This window comes from Poeciliopsis prolifica, unplaced genomic scaffold (genome assembly GCF_027474105.1).
Source record: "Poeciliopsis prolifica strain line A6 unplaced genomic scaffold, Auburn_PproV2 SCAFFOLD001, whole genome shotgun sequence".
NCBI classification, from domain to species: Eukaryota; Metazoa; Chordata; class Actinopteri; order Cyprinodontiformes; family Poeciliidae; genus Poeciliopsis; species Poeciliopsis prolifica.
Genome location: NW_026562376.1, coordinates 25828551 through 25848642, shown reverse-complemented (window position 1 = coordinate 25848642; position 20092 = coordinate 25828551). Strand labels below are relative to the sequence as shown.

The 20092-nt window shown below is 37.1% G+C and overlaps 2 protein-coding genes across 4 annotated transcripts in view; both read left to right on the top strand.

Annotated features, from left to right (window-relative positions):
* Positions 1–418: 418 nt before the first annotated feature.
* si:ch211-284k5.2 (uncharacterized) lies at positions 419–17559 on the top strand. 3 transcript variants are annotated; one of them, XR_008606283.1, is made up of 11 exons: positions 419–586; positions 2532–2612; positions 3079–3272; positions 4443–4635; positions 6546–6637; positions 8250–8433; positions 9595–9692; positions 11981–12161; positions 14868–14996; positions 15404–15573; positions 15747–15836. XR_008606283.1 is itself a non-coding variant. In XM_055034707.1 (10 exons), the coding sequence occupies exons 1-10, from the start codon at positions 497–499 to the stop codon at positions 17347–17349; spliced, it is 1344 nt and encodes a 447-aa protein (XP_054890682.1). In that variant the 5' UTR covers positions 420–496; the 3' UTR covers positions 17350–17559. The 3 variants fall into 3 exon arrangements, 2 of the variants coding, with proteins under 2 accessions (XP_054890682.1, XP_054890805.1); XM_055034707.1 differs by lacking the exons at positions 15404–15573; positions 15747–15836 and adding an exon at positions 17248–17559 and having other exon boundaries at positions 420–586; XM_055034830.1 differs by lacking the exons at positions 419–586; positions 15404–15573; positions 15747–15836 and adding an exon at positions 17248–17559 and having other exon boundaries at positions 2537–2612; positions 3084–3272.
* Positions 17560–18800: 1241 nt separating this feature from the next.
* The window catches only part of LOC129367265 (integrin alpha-11-like), a 35744-nt gene continuing 34452 nt past the window's right edge, over positions 18801–20092 (top strand). Inside the window, exon 1 of the mRNA XM_055041587.1 lies at positions 18801–18898. Coding sequence (XP_054897562.1) covers positions 18850–18898 — 49 coding nt within the window. The 5' untranslated portion in view covers positions 18801–18849. The remainder of the gene's footprint in view (positions 18899–20092) is intronic.

The following is a 20092-nucleotide window of genomic DNA, read 5'->3' as shown; positions in this document are numbered from 1 at the left end:
TTTTAAATGAGGCCTACCTTATTTAAAGAGAAGTTCACTCTGACTACTTTTCTGGGACGCAAAAAGGTTAAATAATCCACCTGTTTATGCTAATATTGTTCGCCATCGCGCCTACTCGGGCAAACCACGCCCACACACACTGGAGCTCGAGGCAAGTCCGTCCTGATTGGATGAATCCTAAACAAGGCTAATAAGTAAGAAAAATAGCTAAAAGATTATTTTAGGTGAAAGGCTAATGCACTGCGGCATTAGCCTTTTTTCCGTTACCGTTATTAACGGAAGAAAAATAAATAATTGCAATAAAGAGAGATTTTATTAGGTGTAGAACAATAGGTGCCTCCCTATGCATTGCTATGCCAGGTCCCAATTAATAGCAAACTGATCTGGTAGCACGGGGAGGGGCGTACGGGGGGTGTATAACGTCTCTAGGCAACAATGTGTTGACACACAATCAGTACAGACAGGTCCAACGATGAGAGGTTAAATTAACATCAACATGTACAAGAGCTACCAGCCCTTTAATCCTGAAGCCAGCAGTTACCAGCAGAGATGGGACGCAAGATGCTATTCAATACACCTCGACAGGGTAGGATGATGGAAAAGGCTGTAGAAAGAGGTTTAATTTGATGACTTTTATATATTAAGTATAACGTACCTCGGTGTGTATTAGTATTTATGTAATTGCATAAAATGTGTTTCTTTAATGATGTTCATGTTTCTCTCTTTCTTTATTTCTTTATGGGAATTTGGTCCTCCAGTTTGGTCCTCCAGTCCTCTTGTGTCCAGTGTCCTCCATGACCGTTAGAAATGGAGGACACTGTCCATTTCTTCTTAGCTTTGATTATTTGTTCCACTGGGAAGATGAAAGCTACGGAGCCCCCAAGGGGACATGGAGAAAATATTTTTTCTTCACAATACTTTTGCATTCTCTCGCAATAAGCACCTGTATTTAAAATAGACCAGCAAAATTTCAAATATATACACATTTAAACAACCTCAGTGAAAACGTGTTTGTATAACTCTTTGTTACAAAAACAAAACTGATTAAAAATCGATTAATTCACTACATGTTTATTATGGAGGACCAAAACTGACAACAATAAAAGCATAGATATATATTTATGCTTTTATTTCTTATATTATTTTTTATTATGACATAATAAGAAATAAAAGCATAAGTACATATTTATACTTTTATTATTTATAAAGGGCATAAATATATATCTATGCCCTTTATTAACCATTCAGACTACCAACACAAAAGACACAATGAAAAGGGTAAGATGTGACTTTAGTACACCATATAGTGCACTAAGTAATTTAGAAATAATCCAAATAGTTTGGATGTGTTTTTTCTTTCTTTCCTTCTGTCAGAAAGTTTGTTTAATCTACAAATTCAAAGTTTGTAAGATCATAACCACTAGAAGAAGTTTTTGCGTTTCAGTCTGTGGAGTGAAACTATGGAACAGGAATCAAAACAATTTACAAACATTAAATAATTCAAACTTTTGTATAAGGAATAGTTTGCACTAAATAAGAAAAACTACTTTGATGTACTATGGTGTTATTACAGAGCATTGTAAGAGTCAGTATTGTCATTATTTTTGTAGTAAAAGTTGTTATTAGCATATTATTGTATGTATTGAATTAAGCAGGAACCTGAAAGTAGAATGAAGGTATACTGATACAACACTTATAAACATAATGTTCCTGGAAAAGGGCTGGGTTTTAATAAGTTTATACTTCTACATACTGAGCTGGTATGACAATTCTTGAAAGCTTGAATCCCTCATATAGATAGATTTAAAGTAAATTACATACCTTTAATTTTTTTCTAGAATTAAATGACAGTCAATTTATGTATGTTATGTAAAATAGGAAAATCTTTTTTGTCTGGAAACCTAACCAACTAGGCTTTGAAGTAATCATTCTTCCAAACCTAGCAGATACAGATAAGTCAACTGCATCCATCATTAACTGTGCAACAATTTCTCCTGTAGTAATGGAAAAGAAAGCTCTCTTTTAACAGGAAAAAACCTCTAGCAGAACCTGGATCAGTGTGAAAAACAGCTACAAAAACTAGAGAAAGTCTTGACATTACATGCCCCTTAAGCAATACAAGACACAGCAGAGAAAAATCCTGCTTTTAGCGACTGTTTAACAAGGTTGTGCCAGCTGATCATGATCAAAACTTAAATCCAAGCTGCAGTTAAGAGAATTTTATTTTCCTCAATATCATCAAAAATTGAAGGCAGAACATCAGTAAATAACAGACATTTGTGTTCAAAAGCAGCATTAAAAACGGATCTGCAGGTTTAAACAGTGATCAAAGACAAAAAAAAAAAAAACATACAAGCTTAAAGCGGTCAGCAAAAAGTAGACTTCCCCCATCACCCACTCACTAAAGTCACCAGGTGAGCAACAGGTGATCTACAATCATCACTAACACCATGTGACCCAGCGCTACACCAATCCACAACACATGCTACAAACCAAGTTCAATTCGGTTTTCTTTGCTTCTACCTGCCCAGGTGAAATTTGCCCTCCCTGTGGTGGACAGCGGGAGAGGGCTTCCATCAGCAAATGCCCAGAATAAAAGAAAGAAATTGCAGGTCAGTAAGCAGACACACAAACACAGGTACAACAAGTCATAAAGCTAACTATATGCGACAGTTTCCTCGCCAAGTGTACAGCCAGTATCCTACAAATCATTTAGAAAGAAAAGGCAATTTTGCCAAAACAAAAGTAATGTTCGAAATATTTGAAGGGTAAAGAGGGCAAATATTGAAAAATTAAGGCTTGCATTTCGACAGACCAAGAAAACTGAGTGCTGTGAGCAAAAGCAAAAGGTGTTTCTGTAAAGTCTTTCGTCTAAGTTTTTATTGTAGGTTATTTTCAGTTCAGATGGATATTTGTTCTAAAAAATAAAAAATAATTTGATAGGTTTTCCTCCTCTTTCTACATCACAAATAATTGTCTTTAAATTGTGGAGACACATCAGTGTGTGACTGTAAAGACATTCTCTGGAAGGTTTTAATAGGTTTCCATGTTAAATTTCTGGTTTTTAATTTGGTGAAGGATAGACGAATGTCTGCTGCTAGGAGAGACAATCGTCTTTGGGCTTCCAGGATGAAAGACAATCATCTTTTGGCTGCCAGGATGAAAAACAATCGTCTTTTTGCTGCCAGGATGAAAGAAAATCGTCTGTTGGCTGCCAGAATGGCTAACATCAAAAGCACAGTGGACCACAGGAATGAAAACAGATGTAGAAGGTAAGATATTTTGGGTTTAAGATAAAATAAAAGAAACAAATTTATAAGTCACCTTTATGTTTTGAGTCACTTGTCAGTTGATGTCATGAAAGGCTTTGCTATTCTTCAATTATTTCATTCTTAACTAAAATATTTGTTTTACACAAGCACATCTAATATACTGTATTAAGTGGAAATTTATATAAAATTTACTATATACTATATTTCCAAAAGTATTTGCTCACCTGTCTTGACTCATATAAAGTTTAGTCTCAGCTAGATCAGCTTAGACTTTTCTGGGAAGGCTGTCCACAAGGTTTAGGATTGTTGATGGGGATTTTCGACCATTCTACACAGAAGCGCATAATGAGGTCACATACTGATGTTGGACGACAAGGCCAGGCTCTCAGTCTTTGCTCTAATTTAATAGAAAGGTGTTTTATAGGGTCGAGGTCAGGACTCTTTGCAGGCCAGTCAAGTTCATCCACACCAGACAGACCATCCATATCTTTATGGACCTTGCTTTGTGCTCTGGTGCACAGTCATGTTGGAAAAGGGGCCAAGCCCATGTCCTGAATACATAACGTTTAGAGGTCTGTGGTGATTGAATCTGCAGAGGGTTGCCGACCTCATCGCACTATATGCTTCAGCATTCACTCACCGCGCTCTGTTAGTTTACGTGGCCTACCACTTCATGGCTGAGTTGCTCTTTTTCCCAAACACTTCCATTTTCTTATAATAAGGCTGACATTTGACTGTGAAAATATTAGGAACAAGGAAATTTCACAACTGAATTTGCTGCACAGGTGGCGTCCCATCACGGTTCCACACTCACTGAGCTCCTGAGATAGACCTGTTCTGTCACCAATGTTTGTGAAAACAGTCTGCATGCCTAGGTGCTTCATGTTATACACCTGTGACCATGGAAGTGATTGGAACACCTCATTTTGATCATTTGGATGGCTGGGAAAATACTTTTGGCAATATTGTATATAATATGAATTGCTGAATATGTAAAAAGTCTACTAATGGTCTGTCTATATTGAATCCAGAACAGGTTAATGATTTACTGTAAGTGAAATCTCTTCATTAGATACAAGTGCTACCTCATGCTTTTTTCTTTAGATTAGTTTTTTTGGTGACATCTTAGAGAACAAATAGGAAACAAAATAACTTGTTAAACTTTTTCAGTATGCTCAGATCGAATGCCGGCAAAAGAAAGCAGGATCTTGTGGTTATCAGTGAGGAAAATCAGGCGCTGTACCAACGACTCTTATCCCGAAAGTCTGTGTACTCCCGAGACAGTATGTTGGGTGACTGGATAAAGACGGAGTATTTAATGGCACACTTGGCCCGGTACCCCAGGGAACAAGCAGCTAAACAGGTGAGACCACACTATCATCATGTGTGAAAGTTTTACTCAGAAACAAAGAATTCTTGAAAGGATCCATAGACTTTTAAGAATTATTATGTTTATTAGACATAATAATAGACTTTATTTGAGAAATATTTAGGTTGTTTAGTTTGTCTGAATTGTAAGAAAATATTGCCACATTAACGTTGCCATGTTGGTCACACTGCAACATATTCTGGGTAAATGATGTATTGCTGATTGCTTTAGGTCCACTGAGTCAAAATAGTTATGGGCAATGTCTTAAGCCTTTCCAGAATGAAACAGAGAGCTTTGAAATCAATGGGAATGTAGAAATCACAAGAAGTAATGATGATGCAGCTGGTGTTTTTGGTGCTGCTGCCACCTTCAACATCATAAATTATAAAATGAAAAACACACATCTGTGGTCAGACAATGTGATCCGAAAGTAAGTAGCTCTATAGTTCTGTGTCTGGTCCAGTAACAGCTGTTTATGGTCCAGTGTCAGTGTGTGGTACATATTTAGTTCTGGTGTCAGCAGCATTTAGCTCTGGAAGAATTTCCAAAAGCTTCCAGCGCTGCATGTCTGATGTTCCTTCCAGCATTGGCAATGGGGTCTAGTCGCTTTGTGGATAAAAACTGTCGATCACCTGTTAGACCCTTGGTCAGTTTTGCTCATACAAATGACTCACAGTCGCCTGGAGTGAAATGTTTGAGGGCACAATATAAGTCCTTCGGAAGTTATGTTTGGCTCTCTACCGCTCCTCTTTCTCTTCTTCCCTCTGACTATTGATGCCGTCCCAATCTTTGTCCTTCCACTGTCAGGACATTTACTTTCTAAATGATGGTTCATACCTCTGAACTATTTCAGAAAATTGGTTGATCATTCCTTGATCTAATGCCTCAAATTTTACAGATGTAGGAGAAAGTCAGGATTCACCTGGTAGCAATTTACCAGTTGAGGACAGATTGAGAAAAAAACATTAAATAAATATGTATAGAAAATGTGTTTGGCATATTATCAAGAATCAAGAATACTTTTATTAGTCCCCCATCTAAATGGTAAGTTAACTGAACTTATATATCGTTTTCCAATCATTTTAACCACTTAAATCGCTTTATAATAGTGTCACATTCACCCATTGGCATTCACATTTACACAAATGATGTACAGATCGGTTGACAATTTGGGGTTAAATGTCTTGCCCAACCTTCCGATCACAGGACGACTATTCCACCCACAGAACCACAGTCACCCACTGACCTTCCCCGGGAATGTACATTTTTGTACAGCCCATCCAAAAGAACAAAATCACTGTATTAGAAGACATATGTCTGAGGCTGCAGCCGTGTGAGGTGATGCCCTTTAGTCAGAGGAGAAAAAAGAATACAAGGAAAGACGAAGGGACAAAAGTGACAACTTGGTTAAGCATTTTGCATGTTAACATTTGTACAATGAACTTATGCTTAAATGCTTAGGTCAAGACTATTCAACAGAGACCAATATAATACATTTTGATCAACATGATACAAGCAATTAAAAACATGAAGGAAGAGCAGGGATTTGTATATAATCAAATGCATTGATGTACAAAAGCATTTGCAACTTGTTCACAGAAATAGCTTTCTTTGATGTACACAAGTGATGCAGTGAATTAAAGATTGATCAAGTAGTTTTGAGAATTTCAATTCTGTTCTGAGAAAAGCACTGAAGCGACTCAGAAAACTGAAAATATATCATAGCATATGTCAGGCATATGTTGAGACAGTTTTTTTTTTACTATTCAGCGCCCCCCCTCCAATGGTACTGCAGCCCCCTAAGGGGGCACAGCCCACACTTTGGTAACCACTTTGTTCGTCACAGAGTTCAGCTTATAAGCTATGGATGTGTTTGTAATCAGTTGTATGTTTGGTGTTTGCAGAGACTGGAAAGGAAAGAGAAGAAGGTGACCTTTGACAAACAAGATCAGGGCAAGGCAACCACTGGCAGAAGCAAAGAAATTCCTAGAGACCAGTAAAGCTCTCAACTTACATGGAGATGTTTTGCAAATTTTGTTTTGAAATTTTAAACAAACAACATGCTGCCACTAGGCTGCAGTGTCTAAAACCCTTAAGTGGCCTACATCATCTACATCACATCACATGCTGCAAATGAGACATCACAAGGGTTATTTACATCATGGAAGCAGATAAGACATAATATTTTTGTATTTATCATGAACATAAATTACAGCGGTACGCTCAGTTATGAATTAATATAGAATGAATGATTGAACAAGAATATGATAAAGATATGGAAACCACATACACTATATTGCCAAAAATATTCATTCACCTGCTTTATTGTTTCCCAATTATTTTCTGTCATGCCGCCCCTAGGGATAATACTTTTTTTCACGCCCCCCTGACTCCTGTCCAAATTGAAATGCTAGTCAGGATCTGATAATATTTAATAATTTATCTGTACTACCCACTGGCTTCACCAGTAAATGACCCGATTATCAAAACTGAAATGAGAGGTAATCACTCAATTTACTGTTTTGTTTATGGACAATTTCCAAGTTCAGTTAATTAACTCGAGACTGCTCAGTCTGTGGGATTCTCAATAGAGAAAATGTGCAAATGATCAACTTTGATGTAAATTTTCACTCTAAAAATATTCTATTTTTAACTGCTTTTTCAGCTTGTAAATGTATACAGTTTTAAACATTTTTGTGCAAAATTCATAACAATACTGCTTATTACAACTTGTCAGAAAAGTGGAGATTTTACATTTACAGAAAAAAGGCCTTATCTATGTCTTGGGCTTTCTCTGAGAGCTGTTACTTGTTTAAGACTGAGTTAGGGCCAGACGAAGAGTTTTTTTGTGTTTTTCAAAAAATCCTTCCACTATGCTAGAATCCAGTGGCGACGTGCTTTACACCACTGCATCCAACACTTTGCAATGCACTTGTTGATGTTTGGCTTGGATGCACCTGCTCCACCAAGGAAACCCATTCCATGAAGCTCTCTGAACACTATTCCTGAGTTAATATGAAGGTCTGATAAAGTTTAGAGGTCTGTGGTGATTGAATCTGCAGAGGGTTGCCAACCTCATCGCACTATATGCTTCAGCATTCACTCACCGCGCTCCGTTAGTTTACGTGGCCTACCACTTCATAGCTGAGTTGCTCTTTTTCCCAAACACTTCCATTTTCTTATAATAAGGCTGACATTTGACTGTGAAATATTTAGGAACGAGGAAATTTCACAAATTGGATTTGCTGCACAGGTGGCATCCCTTCACGATTCCACACTCACTGAGCTCCTGAGATAGACCTGTTCTGTCACCAATGTTTGTGAAAACAGTCTGCATGCCTAGGTGCTTCATGTTATACACCTGTGACCATGGAAGTGATTGGAACACCTCATTTTGATCATTTGGATGGCTGGGAAAATACTTTTGGCAATATTGTATATGATATGAATTGCTGAATATGTAAAAAGTCTTCCAATGGTCTATATTGAATCCAGAACAGGTTAATGATTTACTGTAAGTGAAATCTTTAGATTAGTTTTTTTGGTGACATCTTAGAGAACAAATAGAAAACAAAAGAACACTTGTCAAACTTTTTCTGTATCCTCAGATCGATTGCTGGCAAAAGGAAGCAGGATCTTGTGGCTATCGGTGGGAAAAATCAGGCCGTTCATCCAGGATTTGTACCCCGCAAGTCTGTGTACTCCCGAGAGCGTTTCTTGGCCGAATGGAAGAAGATGGAGCCCTTGCGACAACACTTGGCCCGGTTCCCCAGGGAACAAACACCTAAACAGGTGAGACCACACTATCATCATGTGTGAAAGTTTTACTCAGAAACAAAGAATTCTTAAAAGGATCCATGATTAGTTGTGATAATAGACTTTATTTGAGAAATATTTAGGTTGTTTGGTTTTTCTGAATTGTAAGAAAATATTGTCACATTAACGTTGCCATGTTGGTCACACTGCAACATATTCTGGGTAAATGATGTACAAAGGTCCAATTGCTTTAGCTCCATCTAAATAGTGATGGGCAATGTCTTAAGCCTTTCCAGAATGAACCAGAGAGCTTTGAAATCAATGGGAATGTAGAAATCACAAGAAGTTATGATGATTGAGCTGGTGTGGAGTTAACATTCGTACTATGAAGTTATGTTTAATGTTTGGAAGGTGAAGACTATTCAACTGAGAGACATATAATACAATAATACATTACTGATCAATGTCCTGTATTATTAACAGCTGTTAGTAATGCATTATTGATCAATAAGCAATTAAAAGCATGAAGAAAGAGCAGGGATTTGTACATAATCACTTGTATTGATGTACAAAAGCATTTGCAACATGTTCACAGAAATTGCTTTTTTTGATGTACACAAGTGATGCAGTGAATTAAAGATTGATCAAGTAGTTTTAAGAATTTCGATTATGTTTTGAGAAAAGCATTAAAGTGACTGAGAAACTGTAAATGTATCATAGCATATGTCAGGCAGCATCACTGTGACCTGAGTGATCCCTGTTGAACTGTGAAATGGTGGAAGTAATATGTAATTACTAAACAAGTTGTAAAAGTTTACATAAAAACAAAGAATACATCTGTTAACCTACTGTTTCCCAAAGATTTTCTTCTGGGTTCCTCTATGGATTTCAAAAAAAAAAAAAAAAAAAATCAACTGAGCAGACACATTATTCAACCAGACATAGACCTATACACAATTTTATTTTCAAACTCCACTGAAGTTTATTTCGCACTTCAAGTTGCAACAAAGCTACAAACCATCGTTTCAGTGAAACAATTTTTTTTGTTCATCCATACCAATTCCTGCCCCCGCCTATTGGTACAGCAGGCCCTCTCGGGGGCACAGCCCACACTTTAGGAACCACTTTGTTTGTCACAGAGTTCAGCTTATAAGCTATGGATGTGTTTGTAATCAGTTGTATGTTTGGTGTTTGCAGAGACTGGAAAGGAAAGAGAGGAAGATGAGCTTTGACAAACAAGATCAGTCTTCAAGCAAGGCAACCACTGGCAGAAGCAAAGAAATTCCTAGAGACCAGTAAAGCTCACAACTTACATGAGGATGTTTTGCAAATTTTGTTTTGACATTTTAAACAAACAACATGCTGCCACTAGGCTGCAGTGTCTAAAACCCTTAAGTGGCCTACATCATCTATATCACATCACATGCTGCAAATGAGACATCACAAGGGTTATTTACATCATGGAAGCAAATAAGACATAAGACAAGACATAATATTTTCATATTTATCGTTAACATAAAATTACGATGGTACCCTCAGTTATGAATGAGTAAAGAATGAATGAATGAACAAGAATATGATAAAGATATGGAAACCACATACACTATATTGCCAAAAGTATTCACTCACCTGCTTCATTATTTTCTGGCATGACAATTATTTTCTGTCATGGGATGATACATTTTTTTCACGCCCCCCTGACTCCTGTCCAAATTGACATGCTAGTCAGGATCTGATAATATTTAATAATTTATCTGTACTACCCACTGACTTCACCAGTAAATGACCTGAATATCAAAACAACTGAAATGAGAGGTAATCACTCAATTTATTGTTTTAAGTTTATGAACAATTTCCAAGCACAGTTAATTAACTCGAGACTGCTCAGTCTGTGGGATTCTCAATAGAGAAAATGTGCAAATGATCAACTTTGATGTAAATTTTCACTCTAAAAATATTCTATTTTTACTGCTTTTTCAGCTTGTAAATGTGTACAGTTTGCAGCAAAGTTGTAATGATAAAGTGCAAAACAAAAAAACTATTAAAATTCAACACCACACTGCTACAACAAGGGACACAGAGGGTCTTGTAAAGTTATAGTTGGTTTTAGTCTTACAAATTAGAAAATATTTCATCTTAACAGATCAGAAACAAATCTGATCTATCACAACTCTTTAAATAATAACTATTTCAAGAACTGTAATTTCAAAGAATGACTTGCTGAACTGGCCACATCATATCTTGATTACACGATCAAACTTTTTTATTATGATGATGATGATGTCTTAACAAGAATCTTTTCTTTAACAAGTAGTAGTATCTATTCTCATAATACTTTGTTCTCATAATATTCTGACTTTTTTTGTAGTTTAACCAAAAATCTTAGTTGGGCCCTAAAACTCCGTCACGCTTGTTTTACTAACGTCTGCTGTGTTTTGTTTATTTTCACTGTCACTTCTCCATTTCTCCTCTATGTTGGTAGAAATGTTTCTAAACCTCCGAACTTGTATCCTCACTGCGCTCTCAGCTCAGTGTATCTCGTCTACAATCTCTTCTTCTACTAAACGGACAGCCTATTGATTAATTTGAACACTGCTGCCACCTCGGAACAGGAGGCTTGTTTTGCAGTCAAGAATAAATAAAGACAGTTGTAAAGTCCTGATTCTCTGCACACCAGACTCTCTATCCATTTCTTTGTGCTTTGGTGCACAGTCATGTCGAAAGAGGAAGAGGCCAGCTCCCAACTGTTCCCACAAAGTTGAGAGCATGGAATTGTCCAAAATGTCTTGGAATGCTGAACTATTCAGAGTTCCTTTCACTGGAACGAAGGGGCCAAGCCGAGCTCCTGAATAACAACCCCACATCATAATCCCCCCTCCACCAAACTTTACACTTGGCACAATGCAGTCAGAGAACTACTGTTGTCTTGCAACCACCCAACCCAGATTTGTCTATCAAATTTCCAGAAGGGGAATTCGTCACTCCAAAGAATGCCTCCATTGCTCTAGAGTCCAGTGGCGACATGCAGTTGGTGATGTTTGGCTTGGATGCACCTGCTCCACCAAGGAAACCCATTCCATGAAGCTCTCTGAACACTGTCCTTGAGATAATCTGAAGGTCACATGAAGCTGACATTTGACTGTGGAATATTTAGGAACAAGGAAATTTCACAACTGAATTTGCTGCACAGGTGGCGTCCCATCACGGTTCCACACTCACTGAGCTCCTGAGAGGGACCTGTTCTGTCACCAATGTTTGTGAAAACAGTCTGCATGCCTAGGTGCTTCATGTTATACACCTGTGACCATGGAAGTGATTGGAACACCTCATTTTGATCATTTGGATGGCTGGGAAAATACTTTTGGCAATATAGTATATAATATAAATTGCTGAATATATAAAAAGTCTTCCAATGGTCTATTTTGAATCCAGAATAGGTTAATGATTTACTATAAGTGAAATCTCTTCATTAGATACAAGTGCTATCTGATATTTTTTCTTCAGGTTAGTTTTTTTTTGGTGACATCTTAGAGAACAAATAGGAAACAAAAGAACACTTGTTAAACTTTTTCTGTATCCTTAGTTTGAGTACTGGCAAAAAGAAGCAGGATCTTGTTATCGGTGGGAAAAATCAGGGCATGTACCAACGACGCTTAGCTGTCCAGTCTTCGTACTCCCGAGAGCGTTTCTTGACTGAATGGATGAAGATGGAGCCCTTGCGACAACACATGACCCGGTTCCCAAAGAAACAAGCACCTAAACAGGTGAGACCACACTATCATCATGTCTGAAAGTTTTACTCAGAAACAAAGAATTCTTGAAAGGATCCATAGACTTTTAAGAATTATTATGTTTATTAGACATAATAATAGACTTTATTTGAGAAATATTTAGGTTGTTTAGTTTGTCTGAATTGTAAGAAAATATTGCCACATTAACGTTGCCATGTTGGTCACACTGCAACATATTCTGGGTAAATGATGTATTGCTGATTGCTTTAGGTCCACTGAGTCAAAATAGTTATGGGCAATGTCTTAAGCCTTTCCAGAATGAAACAGAGAGCTTTGAAATCAATGGGAATGTAGAAATCACAAGAAGTAATGATGATGCAGCTGGTGTTTTTGGTGCTGCTGCCACCTTCAACATCATAAATTATAAAATGAAAAACACACATCTGTGGTCAGACAATGTGATCCGAAAGTAAGTAGCTCTATAGTTCTGTGTCTGGTCCAGTAACAGCTGTTTATGGTCCAGTGTCAGTTTGGTGGTACATATTTAGTTCTGGTGTCAGCAGCAGTTAGCTCTGGAAGAATTTCCAAAAGCTTCCAGCGCTGCATGTCTGATGTTCCTTCCAGCATTTTATGCTGTTCAGCTGGCAATGGGGTCTAGTCGCTTTGTGGATAAAAACTTAGACCCTTCGTCAGTTTTGCTCATACAAATAACTCACAGTCGCCTGGAGTGAAATGTTGAGGGCACAGTTTAGGTCAATGAAGTTATGTTTGGCTCTCTACCGCTCCTCTTCCTCTTCTTCCCTCTGACTATTGATGCCGTCCCAATCTTTGTCCTTCCACTGTCAGGACATTTACTTTCTAAATGATGGTTCATACCTCTGAACTATTTCAGAAAACTAGTTTATCTTTTTTTTCTTTTTTTTATGTGGGAAATGATCCCACATAATTAAAGCAATTATTAATTAAAACAACCTTACTGTTGTTTTAATTACAGCTAACAGTGACACAGTGTGACATTATCTAAAATTACAGCAGTCAAACTCAAGATGATAAACTACTTAAATAAAGATAGCCTTCCTGTGTTAACTCTGTGGATTCCAGTACAGAAAGGTCCCGACAACATTATCAACCCATTAGGTGAAAAAATGCTGACCTCCATAGATAAAAATATGACAAAAGATATACATTTTTGAGTTTTGGAATACCACATATTTAATCAATGGGAAAATTATAACATATTTAGGCCAATATGTTCAACTAATCTTTGATCAATTAAAATAAATTCATTGGCAAAATAGTAAGTCTATTTCTCAAAATAATTAATAAAGAAACAGCATGGATTACCTGCAGAATCCATTTTCTTTCTTAAAATCGGCAGGTTACCTCTCAATGGTAAAAATCTGTCAGTGAACATGTCAGTGCCCCAGAATGGCAAGTTCTTGTTTCATTGGGTTCAGCTAAGACAGTCAAATGGATTAGTCAAAATAACAGTGTGCTTTGGAGAAAATTTCTGTTGTAAACCATGACTAAAGTTTACATGGCTGAAGGTATTGTAAATTGTAATTGTGGAAGATTGATTGCAAGAGACTGAACAAGATTTACATTTATGCTGTTATTGTAATGTGTTGACAGGCCATGTCATTTTGATTCAAAAAAGAAAAAAAAAGCAATGCAGAGTACAAAAAGTCTTAGAGTGAAAATGGGAATATAAGAGAATCACAAGGAAAAGTGTACATGCAGTGTACAGCTGCCTCGCTCTTCTTCTCTCTCACTACTAACCTCATCCCAATCTTTGTCCTTCCACTGTCAGGAATGCAACATTTTGTTGTGCTCTGGCTATATGCACTATGTACTTTCCAGCTGATGGTTCTTACCTCTGAACTATTTCAGAAAGCTGAAAATCTATCCTTGATCTAATGCTTCACATTTTTACAGATGTAGGAGAAAGTCAGGATTCACCTGGCAGCAATTTACCATTTGAGGACAGATTCAGAAAAAACATTAAATAAGAAAAATGTATAGAAAATATGCCTGGCATATTATCAAGAATCAAGAATACTTTCATTAGTCCCCCAGGAAAGAAACTGACTTTTTTGTACAGCCCATCCAAAAGAACAAAAACACTATATGAGAAGACATATGTCTGAGGCTGCAGCCGTGTGAGGTGATGCCCTTTAGTCAGAGGAGAAAAAAAGAACACAAGGAAAGACGAAGGGACAAAAGTGACAACTTGGTTAAGCATTTTGCATGTTAACATTTGTACAATGAACTTATGCTCAAATGCTTAGGTTGAGTTTATTCAACAGAGATCGATATAATACATTGATATCATGATCAACATAATACAAGCAATTAAAAACATAAAGGAAGAGCAGAGATTTGTACATATTCACAAAAGCATTTGCAACTTGTTCACAGAAATTGCTTTTTTTTGATGTACACAAGTGATGCACTGAATTAAGGATAGATCAAGTAATTTTGAGAATTACAATTCTGTTTTGAGAAAAGCACTAAAGCGACTCAGAAAACTGTAAATGTATCATAGCATATGTCAGGCAGCATCACTGTGACCTGAGTGATCCCTGTTGAACTGTGAAATGGTGGAAGTAATATGTAATTACTAAACAAGTTGTAAAAGTTTACATAAAACCAAAGTATATATCTGCTAGCCACAGAGTTCAGCTTATAGCTGTACATGTGTTTGTAATCAGTTCTATATTTTGTGTTTGTGATTATCAGCCCATTTACCAAAAACGCTTACCCCACAAGTCTGAGTTCGCCCGAGAGCACTGGTTAAAAGAATGGAAAAAGATGGTGGCCGTGCGAAACCACTTGGACCGGTACCCCAGGCAACCAGCAACTAAACAGGTGAGACCATACTATGTGTTATGTGACAGTGTTAAAATTTACACTTACTACACATGTATGGAACTGAACAACTTAAAAAAAATGTAATAAAAATGTTATAATAGTTTGAGGTTATGAACAATAGAGGATGTTAAAGTTGAAAGAAACCAGCCTGCAATAATACTCCGGGAAAACTGAATTGTAATAAGGGAACATGAAAGTTCAGTTGGAGGAAGGAAAAAAGATTGAAAAGTTCTACATAATTTAATGGAGTTACTTCTGGTTGAACTGAGTGATCCGGTAAGTAGCGTCCTAAACAGCTGTTTAGGGTCCAATCAAGTTTGATTGGTGGTTTCATATTCAGTACCTGCAGTAACAGCAATTAGCTCTGTTAGCTATGTGAGAATTATGTTCTTTGACTTCTCAAGTGCATTCAGCACCATCCATCCAGCTCTACTGGGTCTACTTTGTCACATGGTGTGGACAGAACCACCTGGAGCTTAATGTGACAAAGACCAAGGAACTGGTGGTGGATCTGAGGAGGAGGATCAGGATATTGGTGACTCCTGTTACCATCCATGGGGTCAGTGTGGACATTGTGAGGAACTATAAATATTTGGGTGTCTGCATTGATAAATAACTGGACTGGGTCAAGAATACTGATACTGTGTACAGGAAGGGCCAAAGTCGCCTCTAGTTTCTGAGGCAGCTGAGGTCATTCAACATCTCCCGGACTTTGCTCAGGATGTTTTTTGACTCTGTGGTTGTCAGTGCCGTTCTGTATGCTGCGGTGTGCTGGGGGAGCAGGCTGAGGGTGGAGGACACCAACAGACTGAACAAACTGATCCGGAACGCCAGCGACGTCATTGGAGTGGAGCTGGACTCTCTGACAGTGGAGTCAGAAAGAAGGATCCTGTCCAAGATGCAGGCCATCTTGGACATCGTGTCTCATCCAGTCCATGACGTGCTGGCTGGATACAGGAGCACCTTCAGCTAGAGACTCATTTTGCCAAAGTGCACCACAGAAAGTCATTTCTGCCTGTTGCCATCAGGCTTTTTAATGCCCAAGTCTGTGTGAATTGATTCAAATTGTTTCTGCGCTCATTTATAGGTTATTTATTGATTAATATATTCCATGTGATTGCTTATTTATTTATTTGTTTAGATTTATTTGTATATGAACGTATCACTCTTAGGTATATATATATATTTTACAAACTTTGTAGTTATTAACTTAGATGGAGTAGCTTTAAAAAAAAATAAGCAATTTCCCCCTGGGGATCAATAAAGTACATTCAATTCCATTCTATTTCAAAGAGCTGTTAGCATTTTAGTAATGAAACTTCTTTCTACTGAAAGGAGTTAAAAATATACGATTTGAGAGGATATCCAGTGACAGGCAACTTTGCTAAATTCTCTATCTTATGGCATCTTTCATGATATTCTTTCACTCTCTTCAGTCACTTTTCCAAGATTCAGTGATCTCTCCCACCGCACCTGTCAATTTTGTTCACCTTTTTTAATTGATTATCTTTTCATTAGTTATGTATATGTTTTGTCCTAAACAGTAATGTAAGAAAAAGAAAAATACTCATTCAAGGTGAATCGTTTGCCATTTTCTATCTGTACACTCGTTATCTCTTTTGTGTCTGTGTTTCCTCTTTTCTGGCGATGTCATCGAGAAACTGTGTACTTTGTGGCATACTGTGTCATTGGTAGTCAAAATTTCTCTTGTAATGTCTCCTTTCCTCCTAATAAAAATATTAATTTGAAAAAAAGAATTACCTGCAGAATCCAGTTTTTTCTAAAAATCCGTAGTTTATCTCTCAAAGGTAAATATTTGTCAGTGAACATGTCAGTGCCTCAGAAAGACAAGGAAGCAGGAGAGAATTGAAATATTCACTTGCATTGATGTACAAAAGCATTTGCAACTTGTTCACAGAAATCGTTTTCTTTGATGTACACCAGTGATGCAGTGAATTAAAGATTGATACTGCAGAGCATTCTCAAAATTAGTTTTGAGAATTTCGTTTCTGTTTTGAGAAAAGCATTAAAGTGACTGAGAAACTGTAAATGTATCATAGCATATGTCAGGCAGCATCACTGTGACCTGAGTGATCCCTGTTGAACTGTGAAATGGTGGAAGTAATATGTAATTACTAAATAAGTTGTAAAGGTTTACATAAAAACAAAGAATACATCTGTTGACCACAGAGTTCGGCTTATAAGCTGTGCATGTGTTTGTAATCAGTTGTATCTTTGGTATTTGCAGAAACCGCAAAGGAAAGAGAAGATGGTGACTGTTGACAAACAAGATCAGCCTTCAAGCAAGGCAACCACTGGCAGAAGCAAAAAACTTCCTGGATCCAAGTAAAGCTCACAACTTGCATGGAGATGTTTTGCAAATTCTGTTTTGACATTTTAAACACACAACATGCTGCCACTAGGCCTGATGGTCGAGAACCCTTAAGTGACCTACATCATCTACATCACATCACATGCAGCACGCTGTGTTTTATGGAAGCAAATAAGACAACACATAATATTTTTTATTCATCATAACTTATCATAAGGAATATAAAATTGAGGTGATTTCCTGTTATGAATAAATAAATTGTTACCAAAATATAATAGTAATATAAGAACAATCTAATAAAGATATGAATACTACATACATTATATCACAATGTGCTGACATTTGACAAAGCAGGATGAAATGTGACATAAGTTTCTTTGGTAAAATATCAGTTTCAATTGAAATTATTGCTGGCAATGGCTGACAAATATTGGTTGGAGGCACTTTACAAGAAAATTCAATTCAATGGTGTGTAAATTCCAACTGATCCTATCAAGCAGTACAGTAAGTCCAGTTCATTACTGAAAGGAGTTTAAAAAGTTTCTATCTAAGGAAACCCAAGAGGGCATCAACAAACACAGCAACAGTAGACAGTTACTTGCTTTATCTTGTTGACTTTTCAGCAATCCCTCATTCATTCTGAGCATTCATGTAGAGACAGTGGGGAGTAAAACCTTCCTTTGAACAGTAAGAAACCTCCAGGAAAACCAGAACCTGGCTCAGTCCATCTGCCGCAATCGACTCGACGCCAGCAGAACATTTACTTAATGGCTGGATTTTTTGTTTTTATTATTATTATTATTATTATTGTTATTTTGGCTCTCGGCTGTTTTAAGGAGCAGAAGATACCCAAACGGAAGGACAGAAACATGCAAACAGTGAATTTTACACTTGCTGTCCAGTTCAGACAAGAACTGTCTGAACAGTTCTAAGCCCACTTCTACTGTGTGTATGGATACATAAGAAATATTTCACACATTTCATTCAAGTACAGTCTAAGGTTAACTGGAACAGTGATCTTTTGCATCACACTGAACTTAAACTTAAACATGTCATTCAAAAAGGGGAAAAAATACAAACTGGATTTTTTTTTGCAAATTGGGCTTTTAGGGAGTTGATAAGAGAACCAGACATTCAGAGTGTGGAGCCTATTGTTCACAGGCTGAGGAAGAAAAAAGTTCTTTCACAGGTTACATTAAAGCACATCTGGTCTTAAGCACAGTGAGCTGAATCACAGACAGTTAGAGGAGTTTCCTGTTTTTGCAGCACTACAGACATTATAGCCAATTTTTGAAAGAGAGGAGGTAAGGCCATTTAGAGAACTTGTCTGTGTGAGCCCGGCAGACACATGAGTCAGGAGGAGGTCCGTTTACTACTTGGAGCGCCTCCTCCTTCTCTTCCTCTCTGTTCCGCCCCGTCTGTCCCACATCAGAGCAGCAGAGTGAACGATCTACTGTGGGATGAGACAGAGCGCTTATTCTCACTCCGTTCTTCACTGTTTGTCTTTGAGAGCAACTCATGGATTATCACCACGTTCTTGTGCTGTGGATGTGCACCCTGTGGCCAGGTGAGTGAGCATGCAACACATGATGCCGAGTTCATTTCAAACAAGTGCTGCAGGTGATTTTAAGGACATGTCAAATTGCCATCATTTATTTGAAATTCCTCCAAGCTGTCAATTACACATAAGGGACAATATTTTAAAACATTTAGCAAATTAGCCGAGCTTCCTTCGATTTACTAAGTAATCTGCCTCAAATTTCAAGGTGCAGCATCAATTTTATTTCAGAAAATAAAACAGGTCATTACCAGCAGGCAAAAAAAATAATCTAATTATATCCAAACTTTTAAAATCATCAATTCATTTAACAAGAGAAAAAAATCTATCTATGCCATCCTAACTGAAAAAGTATTTGCTCCCCTAAATTTAGACTTGGTTGTGCCCTGCTCACAGCATATGTTGCACTTCAGCCTCCTAATTGGATATAAATCAAGACTTTAACTAGGCCACTCCAAAATCTTGATTTAAGATTTTTCTTCATTTAGTTTCAACATATGTAGGTCAGCAGTGGGTTTGGACTTGGAACTCTTCTATTCAGGTTATCTTTCTCCATTTTTTTTTCTTCATTTTGTTGAATCAAGAACTTGGAGCTGGAGTGGTCCAGATGTTGTCATTACAAAACTCTTGGATTAATTTTTGAAGGCGTATTAGTGTGGAGATTTAAAAAACAACACCAGATCAACTTAATAAGGTGGTCTGAAAAGTTTCTGTCATTAAGTAAGCTCAAGTTACGGGAATGAACTCTAATGATTAAAGTAAATTCAATTAATTTCACTGGTACACAAGTAATTCACAACAAGTGTCATTTTGAGGCACTTTGCAATAAAGTATTTCAAGTCAATCACACATAAATGGCTGTAAAAGTAGAGAAAGAAGAAACGTGAATCAATCAGTCACATTTTATTTGTACAGCACATTTCAGCAAAAAGGCAGTTCAAAGTGTTTCACTTTAATTAAAAACAAAAATACAAAGTCATAGAACACAGTCAACAACTAAAGCATTCGATTTTGTCAAGTGTTAATATTACACATCAGATTATTGATTAATGATTATGTCTCAAAAGCAGGTGTGTTTTTAGTCTACATGGGTTTAATGTACATCTCAAATAACTTTTTCTACTCCTTCCAAGGAGTAAGACATCTTTCTAAGAAAGGATCTTAAAGTGAAGGTCTCTGTCTTTAGATATTGTCAAATCATTT